The sequence below is a fragment of the Rutidosis leptorrhynchoides genome, chromosome 2, assembly GCF_046630445.1.
Source record: "Rutidosis leptorrhynchoides isolate AG116_Rl617_1_P2 chromosome 2, CSIRO_AGI_Rlap_v1, whole genome shotgun sequence".
In the NCBI taxonomy this organism is placed as follows: domain Eukaryota; kingdom Viridiplantae; phylum Streptophyta; class Magnoliopsida; order Asterales; family Asteraceae; genus Rutidosis; species Rutidosis leptorrhynchoides.
In genome coordinates this window covers 676,101,575-676,126,770 of record NC_092334.1, presented here as the reverse complement: position 1 = coordinate 676,126,770, position 25,196 = coordinate 676,101,575, and the positions used below count along the sequence as shown (strand labels likewise).

The following is a 25,196-nucleotide window of genomic DNA, read 5'->3' as shown; positions in this document are numbered from 1 at the left end:
CAAATATTATTATTCGAGTAAATGAATTCTTATATAAGGCACGTCTCGTTGAACAATTGTCAAAGTTGACTGTTTTATCATATCCTTATAAAAACTATAGTCTGATTTTACAAGTATTGGGAAACTATATGAAACGTTAAAATATATTCAATTGCCATGATCATTCAAATATAATATAACTCCTGAAATAAATAATGTTTTGAGTTTGATAAACTATAAATTCGTTCAACTATCAAGACTTATACTATGTTAACATAATAAACATGTATAGATTTAAAGATCATATTGGGTCAGGTTGACTTTTTGAGATGACTTTTGTTAACGTTTGCATGTCGGTCTCGAGCATTAGGATTGTGATACAAGATAACCTGACCTAGCTTGTTAGACATGTATTAACCAATATATGTTCTCTATGTTGAGATCTGTGGCTATTTTGCATTCTGAGTTTCGGTCACATTTCGGTGAATAACTTTATGTCCTAAGGTGAGTTTATAGATTCCTTTTTAATTGCTTTTGCAATATATATTTTTGGGCTGAGAATACATGCACTTTATTTTAAACGCAATGGACACAAGTACATACTAAATTCTACACTGAGTTTGAACCAAAAATCCCTTAACTTTGGTAACTAGTAACTACCGGTTATAAGAACTGGTGGGCGCGAATAGTTGTATATGGATCCATAGGGCTTGACATCCCCGTCAGTTCCTGGTATAGAAACCCTAGCCTGAACTATAAAACAGACGTATGCTATTTGAGTTTAGTACACGTTGGTTTGTATGTATTGTACATGTTGGTTGCATGTATGTTAAAACATGGGTACTTATTATATATGTGTTAAAGTTTAGTTACCATGGTTCTCAATCTTGTAGAATATTTTGATAAATGTTTTGGATGAAACAACTGAAATCTTGTGATCCACCTTTATATACAGATTATGCGCAACATTAAAACTATGAACTCACCAACCTTTGTGTTGTCACTTTTAAGCATGTTTATTCTCAGGTTCCTAGAAGTCTTTCGCTGTTTGCTTATATGTTATACAAGCTATGTGCATGGAGTCATACATGCTTTATTCAAGAAAACGTTGCATTCAGAAAAATCATCACCATGTATCTTATTTTGACTGCATTATCAACGGATGTAGTATTGTAAACTATTATTTACGGTGATTGTCTATATGTAGAAATCATCACACGTCAAAAACCTTGGAATTAGATATTCATGTATGGTATGCCTTTTCAAAGGAATGAAATATTTACAAAACGTATCATGTAGAGGTCAGTACCTCACTGTGAAATCAAGGAATGATGTATTCGTCCAAATGGATTCGGACAGGTCATCACAGTTGGTATCAGAGCTGGTTTAAGCTGTCTCGTCGGCTTAATCGTAGAGGGGGTTCTCACAGTGTTACCTGTGACGAAGCATTGGCTCTTACTCCTCGCGGTCCGATTATGGTTGACTTTCGTCGAGAGGCGGGCCGTAAAATCAGTGTCTGAGGTACGCTCAGTGGTTATCAAGCGGTTAGCTGGGAAGGCACTGAGTGAGATGCGTCCCCACTATTTACAGCTGGTATCAGCGCTTGAGGTCATAGAGAACCAGAATTTGCATTAGTGTGTTTAACTGGTAATTGTTAGGATGCATTAGTGAGTCTGGACTATGACCGTATCTGTTTTTACCGAGTTTTGCTTATCATTTCTTGTCGAAAATTACCTACTTATCATCTTAAGTCTAAGACACATCTTACTGCATTAATTACATGAATAGTGTATAGACAAAATTCATATCTTAGCATATATGTTGCTGTAAACTTTGCCTGACATCTTCCGAAGATTCCTCCGTAATTTATGGGATTTTGGTATTATATATACATATGTAAATTATGTATTGAAGAATACCAAATCTAAGTCCTATAATCTAATTCACATCAAAAATCATTTCCCTGATTGCACAAGATGGATCCCGTATCTAGTTCAAATTCCTTAGATTCCGACAGCTATTCCGATATGGAGTTTCACTCGAGCTCCGAAAGCAGTGTGACCGGAATGGATTAACCAATTAGCCATCATCTATTCTGGATGAATTGGGGATGGGTTCGTAGCCTACTTAATCATTGGAGACAAGAAGAAGGTGATCCCTTCCATCCACTACATTTCCCTCTTGGCGAATAACCTGAAGCACTTACCGGCGAACCTGTCCGAAATACCATTTTCTCTCTCATTTCCAGAGTATCTTGTCACGATTATATACTATCTCAAATTTTGAATCTTATTCATCCGCTCATCCTAACCGACAATCATCCCGATGTAATAGAAGAAGTCAACGAGCTTCGCGCTCGGGTAGTGGCTTTGGAGAATATGGTGCAAAGGTTACAAGCACCAGCATCATCACCGGCATCAACAGTACCACCATCATCAACACTACAGTACCATTACCACCACCAACAATATCCACATCCCATGCTTCAACATCACCACCATCATCAAAATGGCTTGCCACATTCACCCAAATGATATTTGTAGCACTTGTTACAATAAGGTAGATATCCGGCATAATCGTTCTTGCCATCGGAGGTGAAAGGCTTTTTGGTGAAGTTGTTGTTGTTGTAGTTGCTTGATTGAGTGGCTTTCCATTTTCTTTTATTGCCACCCGATTTATCCTCGACCTTAGGTTCCGGTACTACGATTTCATCCACCGTTTCTATCAATTGGAGGGCCATCTTTAAAGCGTCTTGTAGGTTAGCGGGTTTGGATGACATTACCCCATGTTTGATGCTCTTAGGAAGGCCATCCATGTAAAGTTCAACTCGTAGAGGCTCGGGATTTACAAGGTTTGGACACATTAGAGCTAGCTCGACAAACTGTTGATTATAAGCGTTGAGGTCGTTTTCGACTGCTTTCAAACCTCTTAGCTCACTTTCGAGCCTTCGAGCCTCTTTACCGGGAAAGTATTCAGTAATCATATTTTCTTTTAAATCGGGCCAAGAGAGAGCGTGGGTTTCATCGATACCCACCGATTGTACATACGTGTTCTACCATGTGAGAGCGATACCGTCAAAAGTGTGGGTGGATTATTTGACCTTGTCTTGGTCCCGGCAACCGCTTATGCTAAAAATGGCTTCCGTTTGCTCGAACCATCGAGTGAGAGCAACCGGTCCTCCGGTTCCATCGAAAGTGTGAGGTTTGCACCCCATGAAAGCTTTGTAGGAGCATCCCTCGTTTGAGTTACCGGCTCCATTGTTGTTGTTGTTGTTGTGGTTATTGTTATTGTTGTTGTTGTTGTTGGATGAGTGACCGGCTGGTGGCTATCATTCGTTGAAGAGCTTGTTCGGGAGTTTCATTGCGTGGGACACGGCGATGAGGCATTGTTCCTTCAAGACACAAGAATATCGTTGATTAGTATTCTCAATAATACTAATCGTGATATGAAATAAAGATAGAAAATTTTCCATGACTCGCCCTAAATTCTTTATGTTATAATGTCGGAACGTCCATATGAGTCACCGTAATATAATCTCGGAAATTATATTACCCTAATTCATATGCGCATTCGATATTACCTCATAAAGTCAAGGTGGCATGTCAATCAAATTAAACTACATGAGATTAAGATAAAATAAGAGTTAGATACGAATAGAAGAGTTCGAGTATAAATGCACAAGTAGTCAAGTAATTCCTGCTTCAAGTCTATATGCCGGTTGTAGTCTAGACTCACTAATGTACCTTATAACTCGGGGTTGACACCAATGAACTCAAAATCCCTACAACCAACGCTCTGATACCATCTGTAGCGACCCAACAAAATTGTCATTGACAGCGCCGTCTACTTAGGTCCCATCACGTGGTCATATGTCTTTAAAACAACGTTTGACCAAAATATATTGCATTCATTTCAAATGTATGGATGTTTCAAGTTTACAAAAGTAGTTCAACGACTAGTTATATTACAACGTTTAAAGTACAAATGAAACCTATGCGACACAATTTAAAATAAGTCAAAAGACGCTCCATGTATGCATGTATACTCGACATCCATCAAGTATCAAAAAGTAGAGTGCGGAAGCATGTATCACTTAGCATTCAAGGACCTGAGAAAAAACATATAGAAAACTGTCAATGAAAAATGTTGGTGAAATCATAGGTGTATTAGTAAATGTATGTATTTGAACTACAAGATTTAGTATAAGTTGATTCTCCAAATTGTTTGCATTCCAAAGATGTTGTTTGTATCACGAGCACCCAATTATCAGGGCTTAACTGAATGTTACCTTTGAATCCATAGTGTTAGAACATACACTATACGGATAAAATTATATTTCATTCACTAACGATAGCGAACCGTCCGAATGAGGGTTCGTCAAACCTGTATGGCCACACAACATAATTACTCGCTTACACCCTACAAGTGTAACTAATGATAATTGAATTGAGGATTTTTGTTCTAACTCGTACGTGGAATGTTTGTTTTCATACTTGTGTTCAATGTATAAAAGTATAAATCGTTTATTTTTTCTCATCTCAAGTATAAGTATAAAAGAGTAAAAGTGGGACTATGATCTCACCTTGATTACAAGAGTATAAAAGTACTTCACAAGTAAACGTGTGCAAGAACGGATGCTAGTCTTGACCTAAACAAGTAGGTCGTATCAATAACGGTAAACACGATTGGTCAAAGTTGTTCAATTAGTCATATGGCTCGTTAAGACTCGATTATATATAGCATGTGAATCACGTTGTCAAGTTTCATGCATGATACAAATATAAAAGCATGTTAGAACGATTGCATAAGTATTCGGTTAAGTTTGAACAAAAGTCAACTTTGGTCAAGTCAAAGTCAACAAAAAAGTCAACACATTCGGGTCGGGTCTCGGACAATTTTTATGAGTTTTATAATCATATATGAGCATGTTAGAACAAGTTACATGTTAATCAGAGGTGCGTAGCATAGTTGGAATTAAACGAAAAATGACCAAGCAAAGCAGAATCTGGTACTTCATTTGGACGGCGTCCAGATTGGCTGGACGGCGTCCAAATGTGAAGGGCTGGATGGCGTCCAAAGGGTTGGACGGCGTCCAAACACCTGGACAGTTTGAAGTTGCTGAAATTTCATAAGTCTCGGACCAAAACTCAAACAAACACAATTTATGATCCGCAAAGAATCAAAACATGTATCTTATATCGTTGGAAAGGTATTTTGACGAGGAAAACAACTAAGCACATTTCATGAATTAATTCAACATTTATAACAACCAAATCTGCATTAAATGTTCATCATTAATTACATTCAAGTTCATAAATGCACTTTAATGACTCAGAAACTTACTACCTACATTCAATACGCCGTTTCGTAGGTAATTACGCATACAATATAACTAAACACTTAGAAATAACATTGTCAAGCATTTAATGCATCAAAAGTTCATAATTAAGTCCATCAAACCCTAACCAAAATCACAAAATCAATAATAGTTGTTAGTGAAGCTTTCTTAATCAACCTACACATCAAAATGGAGCTAGTGATGCTAGTAACACATTTAATACATGAACTTTAACATAACAACAACATTTAATCATCCAAAACTCAAGATTAAACACACTCATGTCAAGTTCATGCTAGTTTCACCAAAACAACAAGATCAAGCATACAAATCATATATTCATGTTAGACTTGAGCCATAGACACTAACTAACACTTTTATAAGTCAAAAACATCAAGAACATAAAATCTAGTGTTTTTAGAAAGTTACCCAAATGAGATGATGTTGGTATGGATTCGAAGAGGAAGATGCAAGGATTCCAAAAATGTAATTTGTTTTGATGTTGGCTTGCTAGATCAAGAATGGATGATGAATCTTCGATGTTGGAGTTGAGAGCACAAAAGTGGAAGTGTTAAGAGTGAGGAGGTGATGAATGAGTGGAGGAGGAGGGATTGACTAGTTGACCTAGTCAACTAGTTTGATCCCTTGGCAAGTTTAGTCCCTCGAGTTTAAAAGCGGGTGCGTGAATTACCTAAACGAAATATTTTAAAACGCGTATTAACGGAAGATGTTATAGTTATATAACGGACTTTAAAATAGATAGACGAAAAGTAAACGGAAAAAGACGGGATGTTACATCTACCACATCACAAGCTCCGTCAGATCCATATTCACCGCGAACAACATCACTAATCAACAACAAGTATGTCATATCAACGAGTTATGAAGTATTAACTCATTTTCACTGAAGAATTTATATGCATATCTTATATATATATATAAATTTTGGAAACCTTAGTATATCTTTTCGTACTAAGCTATTAAGTATGTATTGAATAAGGGTAGATACTACTCGGTTAATTCACATTACTAATATGCTATGATGTACATCCTTCATTAAAGACTTAACCATCGTCAACTACAATCTCTGTTTCAACTAATTTCATAACAAACCAAGTGTATTAATCAATTACATGTTTGATTTTACACTTTCATCTTCGATGTACTCGAAACTTTCTAAAAACATCATTCATATCTTGCGAAGTTCAAAAAAATTCTACGAGCACCAACATCATTCACCGAATAAATATCAATAAAAATGAATAATAGAGTATTGATTCATAATTTCATTTACGCGAAGATTACGTAATTTCTAAAGTTTTAGAGATTATTCATTTCTAGTTCCAGCCGAAAGTCAAATGAGTTTAATTCAATATTAACTCATTAAATCTGTATTACATCTAAAGAAAATATATATATATATGTTTTCATAAAAAAAAACCCTCTCTTGTACAAAATATTAACTTGTGAAACTTTTAACGGGTAGGTAATACCCGAGAGATATATAAATTCACAATTAATATGTTACATTCTTCGAATTTAATTCAGCAATCATCAGCTATACTCACTACTTTCACAACAATAAACATTCTTTCATAGAAATCAAAACCATCATTCTCATCCAAATTTGATTACATATTCTGATTTTGACAAATCAAAATCCAAGTCAAGATTTAACATAAGACATCACTCTTAGATTTCTGCATCTTTCAAAGCCATACTTTGAATTCAAAACTGTACTAGAACATCACTTCTATTCATAACAACCAAAATAATAATAATAATAATAATAATAATAATAATAATAATAATAATAATAATAATAATAATAATAATAATAATAATAATAATAATAATAATAATAATAATAATAATAATAATAATAATAATAATAATAAAAATATTCATGTCGTTTAAAATTCTAGAACATCATATGTATATTGACGATGACAATCTGCGTTCAAACCCTTCATGATTCTTAAAACCCCTCAATTAAGAAACAATCGAGATGATGATCCAACCACATGTTATCCACAGTTATGCACCTGGAAAACTCCCAGAACCTAAGTAGAAGTTTAAAACGCATCTATAATCCCTTGACGTTGTTATTACCGAAAATAACTTTACAATTCCTCTCCAAAGTAGCCAATTTTGTCACATCTCCAGCAAATCAACTTCGACCTTTCATTCGAATAAGCCTTATTATAACTTGATATATAAGTTTGCCCTTCGTCATCGTGACCGGGGAACCATTTATATTCCACCACATTAGCAGTAAACTTACCAGCAACATCATTAATCTTTAACTTTCCGAAAAATCATTATATTCATTAAAACCCTATCATGTACTCATCTGCATCTTGTAACGGTAATTGTCATACCAAAAATCTTCAATCATTATTCTCGAATTTCCCAGCAATTCTACGCCAACAGTTATATATGTACATATAACGTCTATATCCTAGAGTTACACACTTCGAATGTGAAGTTTCTGAAAAACACCCTAAACTGCGAACTAGTTCTCCGAATTTTGGAAAAATGCTAATGAAGCAGCAAAAACTGTAAACGACCTTAACAGTCAAAAGTTTGATGATAAAGAATAATGTGTTGGCAAAGCTCAAAAAAATAGAAGGTTTGGAACTGGAAAACGGATGGAGCAAACCATGAAGGAGGCTGTGGACAAATCACAAAGACTAAACCTGCCTTCAAAGAATCCAAATGATTCAGTATCTGCTGAAGTCATTAACAAATACCTTGCTCCTGACTCTAAATCTTTACAGACAAATCTTCTTTATCATCTTTCGATATTAGAAATTCTAAGATATCATCGTATCTTTCATTATAAAGATCCTCGATATTTCTGAAGATATTTTCATAACCATTCTTATCTGAAATCATTTATCTCTTCGCGCTATCAGTGTTACATCATAAAGGAAACTGTTGTAGTTTCTAAAAATCTGAAGAAAAAAATTCGAATTTAAAATATGAATGTTTTGAAGTAGTGTTGGGAATTGAAGCATGAGTTAGTATAATATAATGACACTTAATCAACGTGATTATATTACAGTAAGTCATGTTGAGTTTCTAATGGAATGTGATAAAGGTTCACAGATCATACCCTCATCATGATCCATGTTACATAACTCTTTCATTCTATTTAACCTATAAACTATCAAGAAAATATTTTTCTTGATGATTCAGTATTTTCCGGATGTTTTGGTAATTTGACAAATCAAATCGTGCTATTACCTTTCCATTCTACTTTGTATATTGTGATCATTCGAAACTCCATACCTACGAATTCTGGACCATTATTCGCTTAACTTGAAGTCGGGAAGAAGAAACAAAAGTATGGAGCTCCTAAATATAAGGGAAAATATAAAGCTTGATAACAACACATAAATTACAGACCGTGTATATCAATACGTATTACAACGTAAAGACACGACAGAATTAAAAACACTATAACCCCAAGGTAATAGTAGAAGTAAATAGATTCCTCCAGTGGAAGAAGAAAAAGAAGAATGACAGATACGATAGCCAGGAAAATGTCAAGAATCAGGACTGGATTTAGCATTTTTACTATCTGTTGGGATGTATGAAATAAGGAAGAAGATTATAGGAGTGGTGAAATAAATGAAACGGAAGAGGTCAATTTATAGCGAAATATCAGACATAGCAATTGAGGCAGATTACCGCATTTAATCAAAGAGGATCATAATTTCCTTGATTACTGGATAATCAAATCTTTTATAGATTTCAAGGATTATCTTTAAATTCCTTGAAATCCAGAAATCCACCGTGACTATGTCAAAAGTTAAATCTCTATCTCAACCTTTTGTGACAGCTTCACTCGTACGCTTCACATAATTGAATCATTTTATCTATATTAGTCAATAATGATGAAACTCTGTTTATCAACTCATATTCGTCATGAAAACATTTTTATTGTTAGCCGTGACAATCTCTATCAAATTTCGGGACGAAATTTATTTAACGGTTAGGTACTGTGACGACCCGAAAATTTCTGACCAAATTTAAACTTAATCTTTAAATGATTTAATGTTTCCGACACGATAAGCAAAGTCTGTTAAGTTAAATCTCAAACATTTTAAAACTGTGTTCATGTATTCATTTAACCTCGACCAGATTTCGACGATTCACGAACCATTATATAATTGGATATGAATATATATGTAAATATATATATATATATATATATATATATATATATATATATATATATATATATATATATATATATATATATATATATATATATATATATATATATATTATAACCTGAAAACATTAACGACATATTAAATGTATAATACTGTACATTAAACCTATGGGTTTAAATATCTATTTGATATATTTAACTATGGAATTAAAAGATAATGCTAAACGATTGAATTAAAAGATATTTATCAAATCTCTTATAGATTGTGTTATTGTTACGTGTCTCTGTTGTGAGGTCCACTGTGATTTAAGAAAACTTTTCTTTTTAACGATATTCGGAATAAATAGTCGTGTAATCTACAAGTGAAAATAAAGTGTCAAATAACATGGATTAGACAAAAGTAGTAGAGATTCCTGCTTAATTTTCAATGCATGCTTTACGATAATTTCCTCGTGACTTTTGATAAGTTAATTATTTAACTATTATAATATTTAATGTAAGAAAACGTTTTTGATATAATAGAATTTTGATTATTAAAATGTTTTGTTTAAAGAACGTAATTTAGATATAAAACATTCCCATATAATTATTATACTTTAATAGATAACGAGACGATGATTTTAAGAAGCAAATGACCAAAACACTCAAATGTATAAGTTATACTTTGGGTAATATAGTTTATCGATGAATAATTCTAATTATTGATGAAGGTACACATCGTGAAATGTAATGTGCTAGTTTTCTAAGCATACGAAACGTTGTTCAAAAAATCAGAACCGGTACATTAGTCGAATGACAAAGTACAAGTCATTAGAACTAAAGTTACAAGTCAACTATGCACGAGAATATAATATAATATATAATCAATTAATATAAATTATATATAAATAAAATATTATGTCTATGAGCTAGATTACAAAGTGTGCATGAGCTGGAACCAGGAAGGCTCGCGATCGCGGAGCCCATACCCTCTGAAACATCGTGATCACGGAGCAACAAAAACTTTGGTTATGTAGCCCCATGCGATCGCATGAGAAATGGGAATGGAACCCATGCGATCGCATGGCTGTCGGTTCCAGCATTCATCTATATAAAGAACTCGACCCCTTGTTCTGCCTCATTCATTTCTTTCACTCCGTATTTATTTAATATTATTATTATTATTATTATTATTATTATTATTATTATTATTATTATTATTATTATTATTATTATTATTATTATTATTATTATTATTATTATTATTATTATTAATCTTATTATTATTAGTATTGGTATTATTGTTAGTAGTATTATACATAAAATATTACGATGGGAGTATGCTCGAATGATTTCAAAACGAGTTTTCAAACGGGTTTAAGCTAATGAAACTATGTGTTATAGCTATGTAGGTTATGGGTAATGTTCGTGGGTATTGTTCGCAAGACAAACCTAGTATTTATCATCTCTATTGCGTCTACGTACTTTCCTGCAATATTGAATCACAATATTGATACGTGAGCATTTATATCTTATCTTTTATATATTAATAGGGTATCCATGTCTAGTGCTCAAGTATATATGTTTATGCATGCTAGTATGCTAAATGTCGTCATTAAATAGTTTTATGATGAATCACGAATTTAATACATACACTACTGATATAAGGTATGATATGCATGTTATTGGAAAGCTGGCGAAAAATTAATAACTTTTCATTTAGGAATCGCGTGATTTCGATGAACGAATTAAAAGTTATGGTCAACTGAATTATGATTAATATTAATTGAAATTATTTTTGAATCTGCAATTGATATTTAAACAATTTGTTTATGAGATTGATAAATTGGATTTTCAAATATTATTAGTCGAGTAAATGAATTCTTATATAAGGCACGTCTCGTTGAACAATTGTCAAAGTTGACTGTTTTATCATATCCTTATAAAAACTATAGTCTGATTTTACAAGTATTGGGAAACTATATGAAACGTTAAAATATATTCAATTGCCATGATCATTCAAATATAATATAACTCCTGAAATAAATAATGTTTTGAGTTTGATAAACTATAAATTCATTCAACTATCAAGACTTATACTATGTTAACATAATAAACATGTATAGATTTAAAGATCATATTGGGTCAGGTTGACTTTTTGAGATGACTTTTGTTAACTTTTGCATGTCGGTCTCGAGCATTAGGATTGTGATACACTATGACCTGACCTAGCTTGTTAGACATGTATTAACCAACATATGTTCTCTAGGTTGAGATATACGGCTATTTTGCATTTCGAGTTTCGATCACATTTTGGTGAATAACTTTATGTCCTAAGGTGAGTTTATAGATCCCTTTTTAATTGCTCTTGCAATATATATTTTTGGGCTGAGAATACATGCACTTTATTTTAAACGCAATGGACACAAGTACATACTAAATTCTACACTGAGTTTGAACCGAAAATCCCTTAGCTTTGGTAACTAGTAATTGCCGGTTATAAGAACTGGTGGGCGCGAATAGTTGTTTATGGATCCATAGGGCTTGACACCCCCGTCTGTTCCAGGTATAGAAACTCTAGCATAAACTATAAAACAGAGGTATGCTATTTGAGTTTAGTACACGTTGGTTTGTGTGTATTGTACATGTTGGTTGCATGTATGTTAAAATAGGGGTACTTATTATATATACGTTAAAGTTTAGTTACCAGGGTGCTCAATCTTGTAGAATATTTTGATAAACATTTCTGGATGAAACAACTGAAATCTTGTGATCCATCTTTATATACAGATTATGCGCAATATTAAAACTATGAACTCACCAATCTTTGTGTTGATATTTTTAAGCATGTTTATTCTCAGGTTCCTAGAAGTCTTCTGCTGTTTGCTTATATGTTATACAAGCTATGTGCATGGAGTCATACATGCTTTATTCGAGAAAACGTTGCATTCACAAAATCATCACCATGTATCTTATTTTGACTGCATTATCAACGGATGTAGTATTGTAAACTATTATTTACGGTGATTGTCTATATGTAGAAATCATCAAACGTCAAAAACCTTGGAATTAGATATTCATGTAAGGTGTGCCTTTTCAAAAGAATGCAATGTTTACAAAACGTATCATGTAGAGGTCAGTACCTCACTGTGAAATCAAGGAATGATGTATTCGTCCAAATGGATTCGAACGGGTCATCACACTTAGCAAGACTCCTCTGACGTTTCCTACCGGCCATTAAACTAATCTAGAAGAACACTATATACTGCAAACTAAATTTATCGTCCAAAAGAGCCAAGGGAATACACCACAGCCAGTATTGTAAAATTATACAAAGTCATTTAAATGGACCGCTGATAAATATAAAGCTAATGTACAATAAATTTAATAACAAACACCAGATAATGTACGTAAAACGAAGCTATAAATCAACCAAAAACCCAAACCTACCGACATACTATCTTCTAAATAATTACAATTATAATTATAATTATAAATAATAAAATAAAAGAAAACTAAAATACCGGCATACTATCTTTCAATAAAGTTCTTCACGACTTTTACTGCATACTCTTCCTCCCTAATCTGAACATATACATTTCCCACCTGATATACATGACAGCATAACAACCAATCAACTATTATAGATATATTTAAAAATTGGTATAAGATCAGCTAAATAGAGGCAGTAATCTTACAATATGATCAGTAAAGCTGTCACAAACATTCAAAATTTTATTTTCTCCACATTTGTTGGGTTTTTGCAACTAATTACTACTATCACTTCCTCATGCAGAATTGATGAAGTTAATAACATTCAATAGATTAAATTTAAACTAAATAAACTATTTTAAATAAAAAAAATACCCACATAATATGGTAAACACACTAACAACATAGAAAATTCCAGGAAATTGTAAAAGGCTACCATCAGGCATGTGTAAAGATTACAGTTACGCACATGTGTAAGCTTCATGATTTAAGACTTCATTAAAACTCTGTGAAACGAATGCTTATCAATGAGCTAAAGATGATAAATATTAGTAGTTTTAGTACTATAAGTATAAAGTACTCATAATTCATCAAACTAAAGTAGATATGAATTGTGTGTTACCAGCAAATCCATAGGAAGGGATCAAGCCTGGACTCTTAAACTGATCCATCCCTACAGAGCAAGGCGTCTTTGACGTTCTTTGTAGATTATTCTCCTAGAGTCCAGCTTATTGATTGTTTCTGAACTTTTCAAGTGATAAAATTATATGAGTATTATCATTTTTGCATTTATTCTTCCCGAGAGTGCTATTATTAGCACTCTTTAAATCCGTAGCATCAACCTTATTCTTGTAAACTTTTGTACATGACTTTGAAGCAGACGCCTTGCTATTAGGAAGCTGTGCAAGCGCATCAGGTTACAAATACTTGTTCGAACAATTGTTACGCTTCTCCTGCTTTAATATAATTATGTTGGGGTTGGAGTCTGTTAATTATATCTCTGGAGCATAAAAAATAAAAAATAAAACACAATTACAATTTACTAATTTAGGAAGATGATCAGGCTGCCTGTACAACAAAAGCCATAACGACCACAACTCAAGACCATGGCCGTGTGTAAAAAAATATGAGGCAAAGTAAACATTTCAAAAATAGAAAACACTCACATTGGAAAATCGAATGCTCTGTATATTGGCAAATGCATCTGTTACTTAACAAACTGCAACCCCAACAGAATTATATCAAACGATTATAAGCCAAAATCTTACTTTCAATCGTTTATAACCCTAAATTGTATATTTAATCATAGAAAACACCGCAATAACCTTCGTAAGGTTATATCAAACAGTTGTAACCCTAAATCGCCCTTTCAATTGCTAGAAACGGGTGCAATGGTCACCGAAATAGGAAGTAGAGAAATCGGGTGAAATCAGTAATTAACAAAAAAACGTACAAAAAACGGTGTTCAACTGTAACAAATACAACATCAAAAAAACAATAAAGTCGAGTATGAAAATTTACCTGCGGAAGTCGAAAATGGAAACGGAAGTTAGAAGGAAGCAATAAAGCATCCAAAGAGATGTAGAAAAATCTCCAGTAACATCCAGAGAAACTGCGATGGTGGGAAAATGTAAAAAAACCTAAATAATAAATATTTAATTAGAGCAAAAAGACGAAAATACACTGAATTAACCTCCAACGTAATCCTTAACAAGGTATCAAATTAGGAGCAGAAACTGAAACCCTAAATTCACAAAATGGTAAGAAAAGTAAAGCTTACCTGGTACTTTAGAAATGAGAATTACATAGACGATAGCGGGGATGATAACGCTGCTAGTGGCAGATTGGGTAACAGGTGGAGGAGAGGGCGTAGCATGACGTTGACGATGTCGATGAAGGTGTTGGTGGTTGTGAGGGAGTGGATGTGGATTACAGGTTGAGTGAATGTGGATGTGATGATTATGAAAATCGGCGTTGTTGACAATTATACATGAAATCGAGGGACGATGAAAGACATCAAAAGAAATTGGATTGTAGAATTAGGGATGGTGGTTCTACCAGATGAAAATTGAGGTTTATTGTTTTGAAGATCCTCTTGCTCTTGCAGTTGTCTGTTTTGATATGGGTAGTGATAAATCCAACACCAAAATTGATAGATCCACCATTTTCATGCAATACTGTGTTGTACAGTACAATACAATAATGCAGGAAAATGGTTGATCTCTCAATATGGATACAATTGAATTTTTTAAGTAGTGATTAGAATGTATTGTCCCTCTCTATTTTCATGTTAGGCGTGTTTTTGAGAAGAAATTAGGGTTTTGTTGTTTGATTGTGAATGAGTTGTATTTTGAAGAACCTCTATTTTGTAAGTTTTCTTCTGCCTCAAATATAAATTAGAAGGGTCATTAGTCATTAAAAAATTAATCAAGGTGATTATGAGGTCATAATGTTGATTAGAAAATTTGAATGGTCTAGATTATGGTTGTTAATGATAATGGAAGGCTAGGATTAGTGGCTTGAATTTTAAATGATCTATTTTTAGCTTTGTTATTATAATATAAAGAGATACTGATATACTATGTTAAAATGAACAATCTTTTACATCATATAAAGCACAAGGACACTGCCACGTGTCCTTCTGCTAATCACCCTCTAATTCCTTAATCCACATGTTAATCTCGAATTAGTGGAAATAATTACCCTTGATACTGCTGAAATCACGCCACGTGTCACATATGTATTCGGCAATTAAATTAAAAGAAAACATATAGAAAACAAAAAAGAAACCGAACCTGCATATACCATGTCTCTCTCTTCGCTAATGGAAAAACCCTAACAAAAAATCCGTCGATTGTTTCCGGTTTGCGCCCTAAAATAGTCAACCGCTATTCCTAATTAACCCGTCATCATTTTTTACACAGAACGGTATCATTTTTGTATAATTTACCCAATTTTTTGTAACACCGGGAAGCTTTTCCGGCGATTTACTCGGTCGGTGACTCTCTGAATCAATTCGATTTCTTTACAGGTTTGACTGAATCAATTGAAGTTTGGATTAAATTCTACTGTATTTAACAATTGTTGAATCTGTTGATTATTTACAATCGATTGAATCAAGATCTATAATTTCTTATGTAAGATTATTTTTATTTATGGTTTGTATGTGTGTATGTGTATGTTTTAGCTATCTGTTATTAGTCATGTATCCCCTTTAATCATTGTTTTAATAAGATTATCTAATCCGTTATATTAAAAAAAATTCTATATCAAACTTCATATTAGTTTTTTTTTTTTTGGATTAATTCAGGTGTAGCAAGCTAAATGTAATCGAATTGCATGAAAGGTGTTTGATGAAATGTCTGATAGGACTGAATTTATTGAGTTTTTTATACTGGATGTCTAATCCATTCTTTACTATAACGTTTCATTTATATTGTGTGCTGGGTCGCCCATTTCAGTCCGGACGCACAACACCTTTGGTGGACAAAAAGTTGTCGGTGTTAATTCTTGATAGGTTTCAAAAGTGTGTTTATCTACTTTTGGCTTCTTTGATCAAGAACACGCTTTATTACTTTTCGTATTTGTTGAATTAATAGAGCTTTGTGGGTACTTCAATTGACCTGCAGGACCATCAATTTTAATTGGAATTCCGGGCGGGTATTGTATTTCTTATTCGCTTTAATCGTGATTTAAAATAAACAAAAAAAGATTATGTTTATGTTACTAAATTACACTGCACATTCATATGGAGTTTTAGGTATTTCCCTTTTGGAGCTAATGGAATACATGCTGGGTCTGCAACTGTTTTCTATTGATGCTTAAGTTTTGATGAGGTTACTAGCACAGCTGAAGAGGTAAGGGAAAAATCAGTGTTGTTGTGTTTTTCTAGGATTTATTTATTGTTATTGCTTTCTGGTGGGTTAGTTTTGCTCATGTTATGTGTCCCTGGGTCAACACTATTCCTGCATATTTGTTATGGGTTGTAATTGATGCTTTTAATGGATCATGGGTCAATTTTATCAAGGCAAGTTGATTTTGGGTAAACAATGGTCATATTGCTTGGAATTTAGTTTAACATCATTGCTGGTGATTTTTATTAGGTTAATGTTATTTTTGTGTAGAACTAGAGATGTTATAGGTCATCTTTATTTGTTTCGATTTCTTACAACTTTTAACAATATCATTTTTTTCATTACACATATCATTAACACGTGACAATTTTGCGTTTGTTTTCCGATTGGCGATATTTTGATTTAATTTTATTTGTTTTGACTTTTTATATTGATAATATAAAAGATACACACACCATGGTGTTTGAACTGTGGAACCACAAGCAAACCACTGGAGAAGTTGGCAAAAACTTCAAGGGATTGGATAATTTAGTTTTGGCGAAGATAGATGCGTCTGTAAACAAGCACCCAAAACTGGAGGTCTGTGTGTTTTTATAACTTAGAGGTGTCAAAATGGGTGGGTCGGGTAATGGGTCAACATGGGGATTTTGTTTTTGGAACATGCCAGTTTGGAAAGACCTGAGACACCTTAAAGTTCTCAAAAATATTTAGCTTGATTACCAAAATTATACTATTTATGTAACTATTTATTAATTTTTAAAAAGGTACTAAACATGTTCATGATTTGGTATGTACTATTGTTTTGCAGGCTGATGACTATCTAACAATTATGTTCTACCCAATGAGCAACAAGTTGAACCGAGTGAGTCGTCATATGTTTAACAACGCTATATTTGGTCTCAAACAGTGTTTGTTTTTAAGGCTAACTTTGAGCTCCAATGGATCTAATTTGTGCAGATCAAGCTGCCTACGATGTGGAGTTCAAAAGAATTGGCGATACCGATCAACAAATATCTAAAAGAACAGGTACATGGAGAACAACATTTGGAGAAAGACGAGCTTTAGAATGATTGGGATGAGATTATAGATTGCACAACGCTTGAATGGGTAATTTTTAGAAAAACCGATATTAGGGAAGAGGATTACAATTTCAGATTTCGGGTTGATAATTATTGACCCTTACATAATAACTGTATTGACCATTTTAGATTTCGGCTTAATTATTGACCATTTTATATTATTAAGTTATTATTTATGATAATAACTTTTTGAATTACTTGTGCAATTATTCTTCCATTCTTCCATTACTTGTGCAATTACTTGTGCAATTAGTCACAACATTGAATAGCATTGTTAGATATTCGCACACAGTACATGTGGTAATGTGTTCATACTTTAACATTAAGAAAAGTGTATTTGCAATCTATTTACTTGTACTTGGTGGTTTACAGCTTAATGAGTAATGAAAGTCTCTTCTTAAATAGCAAAACTGTATTAGCAAGACTGAAGACACCACAAACAATTGCTAAAAAGACTATTTATTTATGGGTTAAAGCCAAAAATAGGCTACAAACTTACACAAATGTACCGATGTCACCCACAAACCCATTTCCGTCCTACTGTCGCCTACAAACTTTTAAAAAAGTGTACCAATGTAAACAAAAACTTTTAAAAAGTGTACCAATGTAAACAAAAATGATTTGCTACCGGTTAAACTGGTTAAAATCAACACGTGTCGTTCGTGGATTGGATCTTAAAAAAAAAATAATAATAATAATTATCAGGTTAAAATTAGTATGTAACATGTCAAAACCATAAAATGTTGATATTAGCACATTTTTTGAAAGTTTATAGGCGACAGTAGGACGAAAATGGATTTGTGTGCGAAATCGATACATTTGTGTAGGTTTGTTGCCTATTTTTGACTTTAACCATTTATTTATTATTTGAAAAGTTGAGATATAAGGAAAGCTAGCAACAAAAAGATACAACCCACCAAAAAAGTATGCAAGAAACGAGTCAAAAGGAAAAAAAATCAAACGACAAACAAAACCTAGGAGATCTAACCAAGGCTGATATTCTGGTTCATCATTTTTGTAGTTGACAAGTTTAACTACATATGCTTCTTTCGTATCTTATTTTTTGCTCTGTAGCTAACTATTGAATTATATCATTCTTTATGAAACTCATTTTTACTAATTTTTTTACTTTCGATACATATACTACTAAAGTAAAGTGTTTCGTTATAAAACTGCTATCAACGACTAACAATGCTGTACAAAATAGTAACGATTACGAAAACTATTTTTTAGACCTGTCGTGCAATGCACAGGCTCTTAAACTTGCAAGTTAGTTTCATATATATTTCTCCAATTTTAATTGAATCAAACCATTAACATTAAATATAAATATTAACATACTCCGTCAAAAAGTTCCTACTTAAAAATGTATCGTACAGGTAATAACTTTTATTTAATATGTACTCGAATACTATATTTCTTAATGATCAAACATACATATTGATTTTCCTTGATTAAGGGTCACCGTGCAATGCACGGGCTCTTAAATGCTAGTTAATTTTATATTGAACAATACAATTAAGACGGATATACTATATTTGTAACTTTAGTATGAAAAACTAGTGGAGATGTTGCACGCTACTTGATGCACATGGTACTCAGTAGTTAGTATACTAGTGTGTATATTAAAATTACCAACTAGTTCTCTTTTTTAATCGACCTGTGACAGGGCTTCATTGGGTGTCTAAGTTTACTTTGACTGAAAGTAAAATAGTCAAAGTCATGGAGATGATGGAATTAAATGATTATATTATATTTATATACAGAAGAAATCCATACATTTTGTTTTCCCAAAAAATACTATATTAAATAAATGGAGTTCTTTCATTTATGGGGGATGATTCTCACACACTTTTTTTTTATCCTCACACACCTATTTTAACCTTTTACTCTTCTAATAATACTCAATTGGTGTGTGAGGATCAAAAAAGCGTGTGTGAGAATCATCCCCTTTCATTTATAGACGAAGAAAACTAAAAGATACAATGCAAAAGTAGAACGACAAAACACAAAATAAGACTTCAATGCAAAAGTAGAACGACAAAATACAAAATAAGACTGCTAATATCGGCTTAGTCGTTGGAGCTTCTTTGGAGCTCCGTTGCAAGGACGTTGATGCTAGCAAACAAAACACAAAATAAAACTGCTAATATCGCCTTAGTCGTTGAAGCTTCTTTGGAGCTCCTTTGCAAGGACGCTGATGCTAGCAAATGTGATTGTAGCATCGTTGAGTGGCTGTCCTTCACCAAGCGGTTGTGTAGCACATTTCACTACAGAGCAATTACCTTTATTTTGTTGTACAATAAATATTAAAAGTGGTGCAATGTATTAATTAATTAATTTATGTGAATCTATTTGATGGTAAATGAGTATGACATAAATACTAGTGTAATGTGATGGGTTAGTGATATGAACGATTTGTTGAGGTGACAATGATGTAGCACAATGTGGTTATGAAAACATATGTCATGAATAAGGGTAGTATAAAAAGCAATATATCGTAAACTAGTAGCAAGACGAAATCACGATCAAACCTAACAAATTATACCAAAATTATGCACCGAAAAAAGACATCAACGCTAAAAACGGCCTTGCACAAATAATTGTTTACTAATAAAAATGACTAGTGGTTATTATTAATTTCTACAATTTACTTCTATTTATTACTCTTAATTATTTTTTTAAAAAATTTAGTCAAACTTAATTTAACATAAGGATAAACTTTATATATTTAATAAAAAATATTAAAAATCAATAAAAGAATTATTTAAAACATACCAATTTTAGACGAATAATCTTTTCTTAATCTTTCCTTGTAACACTTCAAAGTTTAAGGTGGGTTGGTTATGTCATTTTTTTTAACGGTCTAAATTTTATAAATAAACGCCCCTAGCAATTTGTTAGATGGGAAACAGGGTAATGATTCATTAACCGATAATTAAAATTATTTTAGATTGCTTGATAAATGATGTTCAACTTGCATGGCAGTAACGTCAACTAACAAAACCAAGTACCTAATCATGAAGTAATCTAACAGTTTTATACATAAAACCAAACTTTTAAGGCCCCTTTTACACATAATGGAAAAAATGAATTTTAACGTCTCATTAATCGATGGTATACTTCCTCTTGAACTTTTACATGATTTGACTTAGAGGGTTCCGATTACTAATTAAGCTGGTCTCTCTTATGTGTAAAAGATACAAATCCTACGCTGAAAAGGGTGTCATTCGTCACATGATAACTGACAGATAAAATATTAAAATTACATATGATTCAATCTAAACATATTCTTGTTTGATTTGTTGTTCTTAATACTTGATTAAGAATGTACAGGGACCTCAATGTCATTTGCTGAAAGTTAGAGTTTAGTAGTCAAAGTTGAAAAACTAAAACCTTTGTGCATGGCTGGAAATAATCTCAAAGGAAGAAGAGGTTCCTCGATAATTTAAGTTATTATATATAATTTATTTTTTTCCTTTTTATTATTCATTACGTTTTGTGTTCTCGCCGATTAACCTGAATTAGGGTTTGTGTTCATCTTGTTCATTCGTTCGATTTACTGTAATCTTGAGAGAGAAACAAGTTCATAATTCATTGAGCTTGTTTGTGAGTGTAATCTACTATGTGAACCTTTTTATCTTCATCACAATTGTCTTGATTGTGAGTTTGATTAGTGAAATATTTGATCTCCTGTGGTTGGAGATTTTGCCTTCTGTGATTGAAGGATTTAATCGTGTGTTTGTTCATGAGAGCTAAGGTTCTGATATTCATTACTGATGTTGATTGATTCATAATCGGCTACGATTAAGAATTGTGGTTTCTGAAATCTAATCAAGTTTCTTTGATTAAATAACTGCTATATATATATATATATATATATATATATATATATATATATATATATATATATATATATATATATATATATATATATATATATATGTATATTGTGTTTGAGTTCGAAAAAGATCTGGTGGTGTTATTCTTGGGTTATCACAATCAGATTTAGGGTTTCTCTTTCAAAATCCCAAATCTGGTGAAATTAGGGTTTCGTCAAACACTAATCTGATTCATCTGCTGCTCGTACTGTTATGGTATTCTATTTCTTTATTCTTTAGTAAAAGAACGCTCCCACTGTAAGTCTTCTTTCGGTTCCAACTTTAATATGAGTCTTGTTCGTGAGAATTTTGGGAGTTTTTCAACCTTGATCTACCAACTTGATTGGTGTGAAAATCTGGCTATGACATTCTTAGTCCAAGATTACTTGCAGGCATTGGAGTAGTCAAGAAGGACTACCTTCCCGACATTATTACCCTATTCTGTCTTTAGAGTCTTTTTCATATACATATTTGTTATATTTGTTGCAGTTTTTTTTATCTAACCTTGCAGGGTGCCTGACTAGTAGTTAGTTGCTGGAATTTGTAGGTTGTTTCTTTCCTTTACTAGTGTCTGAACAATGAATTGATTTTGTGTGTGTGCTTAATTGTTTTACTACTTCAATTGCATGCTAATTGATTTATTAGTTTTTACTGCATGCTATTGGTGTTACTGTTTTCTTTGCATGATCTTTGTTTTACTGTCTTTATTGTTTGTCTAATTTTGTTCTTGTTTACTTGTTCATCATATCTGATAGTGATTCTACTGCTACTGTTAATATAATCAAGATTAGTATACTTGAATTTAATGATCCTTTGTACTTACATCCTTGTGATACTTCTGGTGCTTCTCTGATAACTCAAAAGTTGAAAGAAACTGAAAATTACAATGTTTGGTGTTGTGCTATGAACCTTACATTACAAAATAAAAATAAAATTAGCTTTATTGGTGGTTCATGTTCTAGATTCAGTAATGAAGATGATGATGTTTTGTTGAGTCATTGGGATAGATGTAACTCTGTTGTAATTACTTAGATTTTGATTTCTTTATCTGAAGAGGTTTATAGTGGTCAGATTTTTTCTAAACTTGCTGAAATTATTTGGCAAGAATTAAAAGAAACATATGATAACATCGATCCTTTTGTCACTTTTAATCTGTATCAATAAATATATTCTTGTAGTCAAAATTGTTAACCACTTTCAGATTACTATCATAAACTTAATGCTATGTGGAGACGAAATTTTGTAAGACCCAAATATTTATGGTACATAGAGTAAAAATGGTGTACATTGAGTGTGTGAAACGTGGAACAAATTTAAAAGCTGACAGACTGTGCAGACCCTTGTGCGCGCCGTGCAGGGTAAAGGGTGCCCGCCGGGCACTCTATCTGGCGACAGATTCTTGTCTTTTTCTATTTTGAGTTAAATGAAGGGCATTTTGGTTTTTTCACATGAGGACGGATCTGTGGACATATTGGCAGATTTGGATCCAACTTTGGATCATTTTCACATCCACAAACACTTTCATCTATCTTAGAGTGAGGGGGAGAATTCTAGAGAGAGAATTGGGGTTTTGGAGAAGAAGAAGCTTGAATCGATCAAAAGCTAGTGTGTTAAAGTTGTTCACCTCGTTCCTAGCTACATTTTGGTTGTTGTGGTAAGTTCTAACTCAGAATTTCAATGTTTGATTTGATATTCAAAGTTAGGGTTTGAACTTGAATTGTAGAGAAACCTATTTAAACTCTTGAAGTGAGTTCATTGATGCTAGTAATCGGGTTTATTGTTGTTGGTGGTTGGTTTTGGGTTGGAAACCGACTTGGCCATGATTTGGGACTTGTATTTGGGTTTAATCACTAGGCTTGGTGATTATGGAAGTGTTGAAATCCATTTTAGTGTATTTGAAAGACTAATTTTGAAATGAGTCAAAATTAGGGTTTATGGGTGATTTTGAGAATGATAAGTGTTTAACACTTATGATTAGGTTAAATTGGCATATTAGGACCATTGTCACTAGTGTTAGTGATTATTGGTTAGCTTGGGCGCGGTTTGTGTTTGGAAGTGCAATTGGTCGAAATTGCACTAAGTGTCGAATTGGGTTGGTTTGTAAATCCACCCTAATTGTGTTGCTTGATTTGTGATAATGGAATAGGTACTTTTCATTAACGTGTTGCGGATTTGTTCGGTTGCATTCATCAAGACGACAAGGTGAGTGTTAATATCCTATGTGCATATGTATGTGTAGGATGGGTGCGGGTCGGGTGAAGTGGTTCTCGGTTATAGAACTCACTTCACATATAGGTGGATTTGATGGGCTTGTGTAATAAGTCCAATTGGCACGGTTGTGAGTTTTGGTTGACCATCTTTGGCGAGGTGCACAATTCGTGTGTACGTTATCACATGGACTTGTGATATGGAGTTATATAATCCTAATGTAGTGGGATTGGTATTGAGTTACGGTTGAGTAACCCCGATGATGTGGGTTTTGATGAGGTAGCGAATCTCGGGTAGTGCGGATTCATGATGACTCGGGTTGTTCGGTCATCTTATTGATGAGGTAGTGAATCTCGGGTAGTATGAATTCACTAAGGCACGGGTAGTTCGGTCAACCTCGGTTGTTGAAGTGGTGAAGGAAGTGAATCTCGGGTTGTGCGAATTCACTAAGGCTCGGGTTGTTCGGCCAACTTTCATGGGTTTAAGGTTAAGGGGTTAACCTTGTTGTATTATCGGTTGTATTTTATATATGCGTATATATATACTTATTATATGTTGTAGCTAATCTTACGGATTTGGCTTGGTGGTACGTTAGGTATAACATTGCTTAGTTATGCTCGGATTGCGGTATGTGTTTACTATTTGTGTGTTGGCGATGCGTATTCATTTTATGTATATATATATGTATGTAGTATATTCTCACTCACTAAGCATTAGCTTACCCTCTCGTTGTATATATTTTTATAGATTTGCATGGATGTGGTGGCTCGAGTAAGCGTGAGAACTAGTGGACTCGCGTAGTTGCTTAGAAGACGTGCTTTTGGATTTGATTAGGATTGGGTAACGTATCCCCAATCACCATGCTCGGTCTTTATTTTGTGTTAAAACTCACGTGGTCGAAAACTTGTATTTTGTACGAAAGTCGTAAAATGGCCGATGTGGGCCCGGTGTCATAAAACTCGTTTTATTATTGGAACGTGTTAGTTTTATCTAATATTATATGTTGTGAAAAGCGTTTCATCTAAAAGTGTTGGGAAGTGGGAGATCTTTAAATGAAAATTGGAAAATTGGGACAGCAAGCTGTCAGGTGAGACGACCCGTCCCAATCCATAATGACGAATACAATAACATATGATTACATCGCGAGGTATTTGACCTCTATATGATACATTTTACAAACATTGCATTCGTTTTTAAAATACA

General features: G+C 33.2%; 1 protein-coding gene across 6 annotated transcripts; it reads left to right on the top strand.

Annotated features, from left to right (window-relative positions):
* Positions 1–15,763: 15,763 nt before the first annotated feature.
* On the top strand, positions 15,764–18,076 carry LOC139893952 (protein disulfide isomerase-like 1-6). 6 transcript variants are annotated; one of them, XR_011774756.1, is made up of 7 exons: positions 15,764–16,002; positions 16,433–16,497; positions 16,601–16,631; positions 16,732–16,828; positions 17,271–17,404; positions 17,634–17,687; positions 17,783–18,076. XR_011774756.1 is itself a non-coding variant. In XM_071877158.1 (5 exons), exons 3-5 carry the CDS (start codon positions 17,282–17,284, stop codon positions 17,888–17,890), a joined length of 285 nt encoding a protein of 94 aa, XP_071733259.1. In that variant the 5' UTR covers positions 15,764–16,002; positions 16,732–16,828; positions 17,271–17,281; the 3' UTR covers positions 17,891–18,076. The 6 variants fall into 6 exon arrangements, 1 of the variants encoding a protein (XP_071733259.1); XR_011774755.1 differs by having other exon boundaries at positions 16,282–16,497; XR_011774757.1 differs by lacking the exon at positions 16,433–16,497.
* The last annotated feature ends 7,120 nt before the right edge of the window (positions 18,077–25,196 follow it).

What these genes read in the sequence shown, in the direction of transcription:
- LOC139893952 (XM_071877158.1), top strand. Translation starts at nt 17,282, where the DNA reads ATGGTGTTTGAACTGTGGAACCACAAGCAAACCACTGGAGAAGTTGGC. An exon ending in ACAAGCACCCAAAACTGGAG is followed by an intron (nt 17,405 to 17,633) that starts GTCTGTGTGTTT and finishes ATTGTTTTGCAG; the next exon opens with GCTGATGACTATCTAACAAT. An exon ending in TGAGCAACAAGTTGAACCGA is followed by an intron (nt 17,688 to 17,782) that starts GTGAGTCGTCAT and finishes TAATTTGTGCAG; the next exon opens with ATCAAGCTGCCTACGATGTG.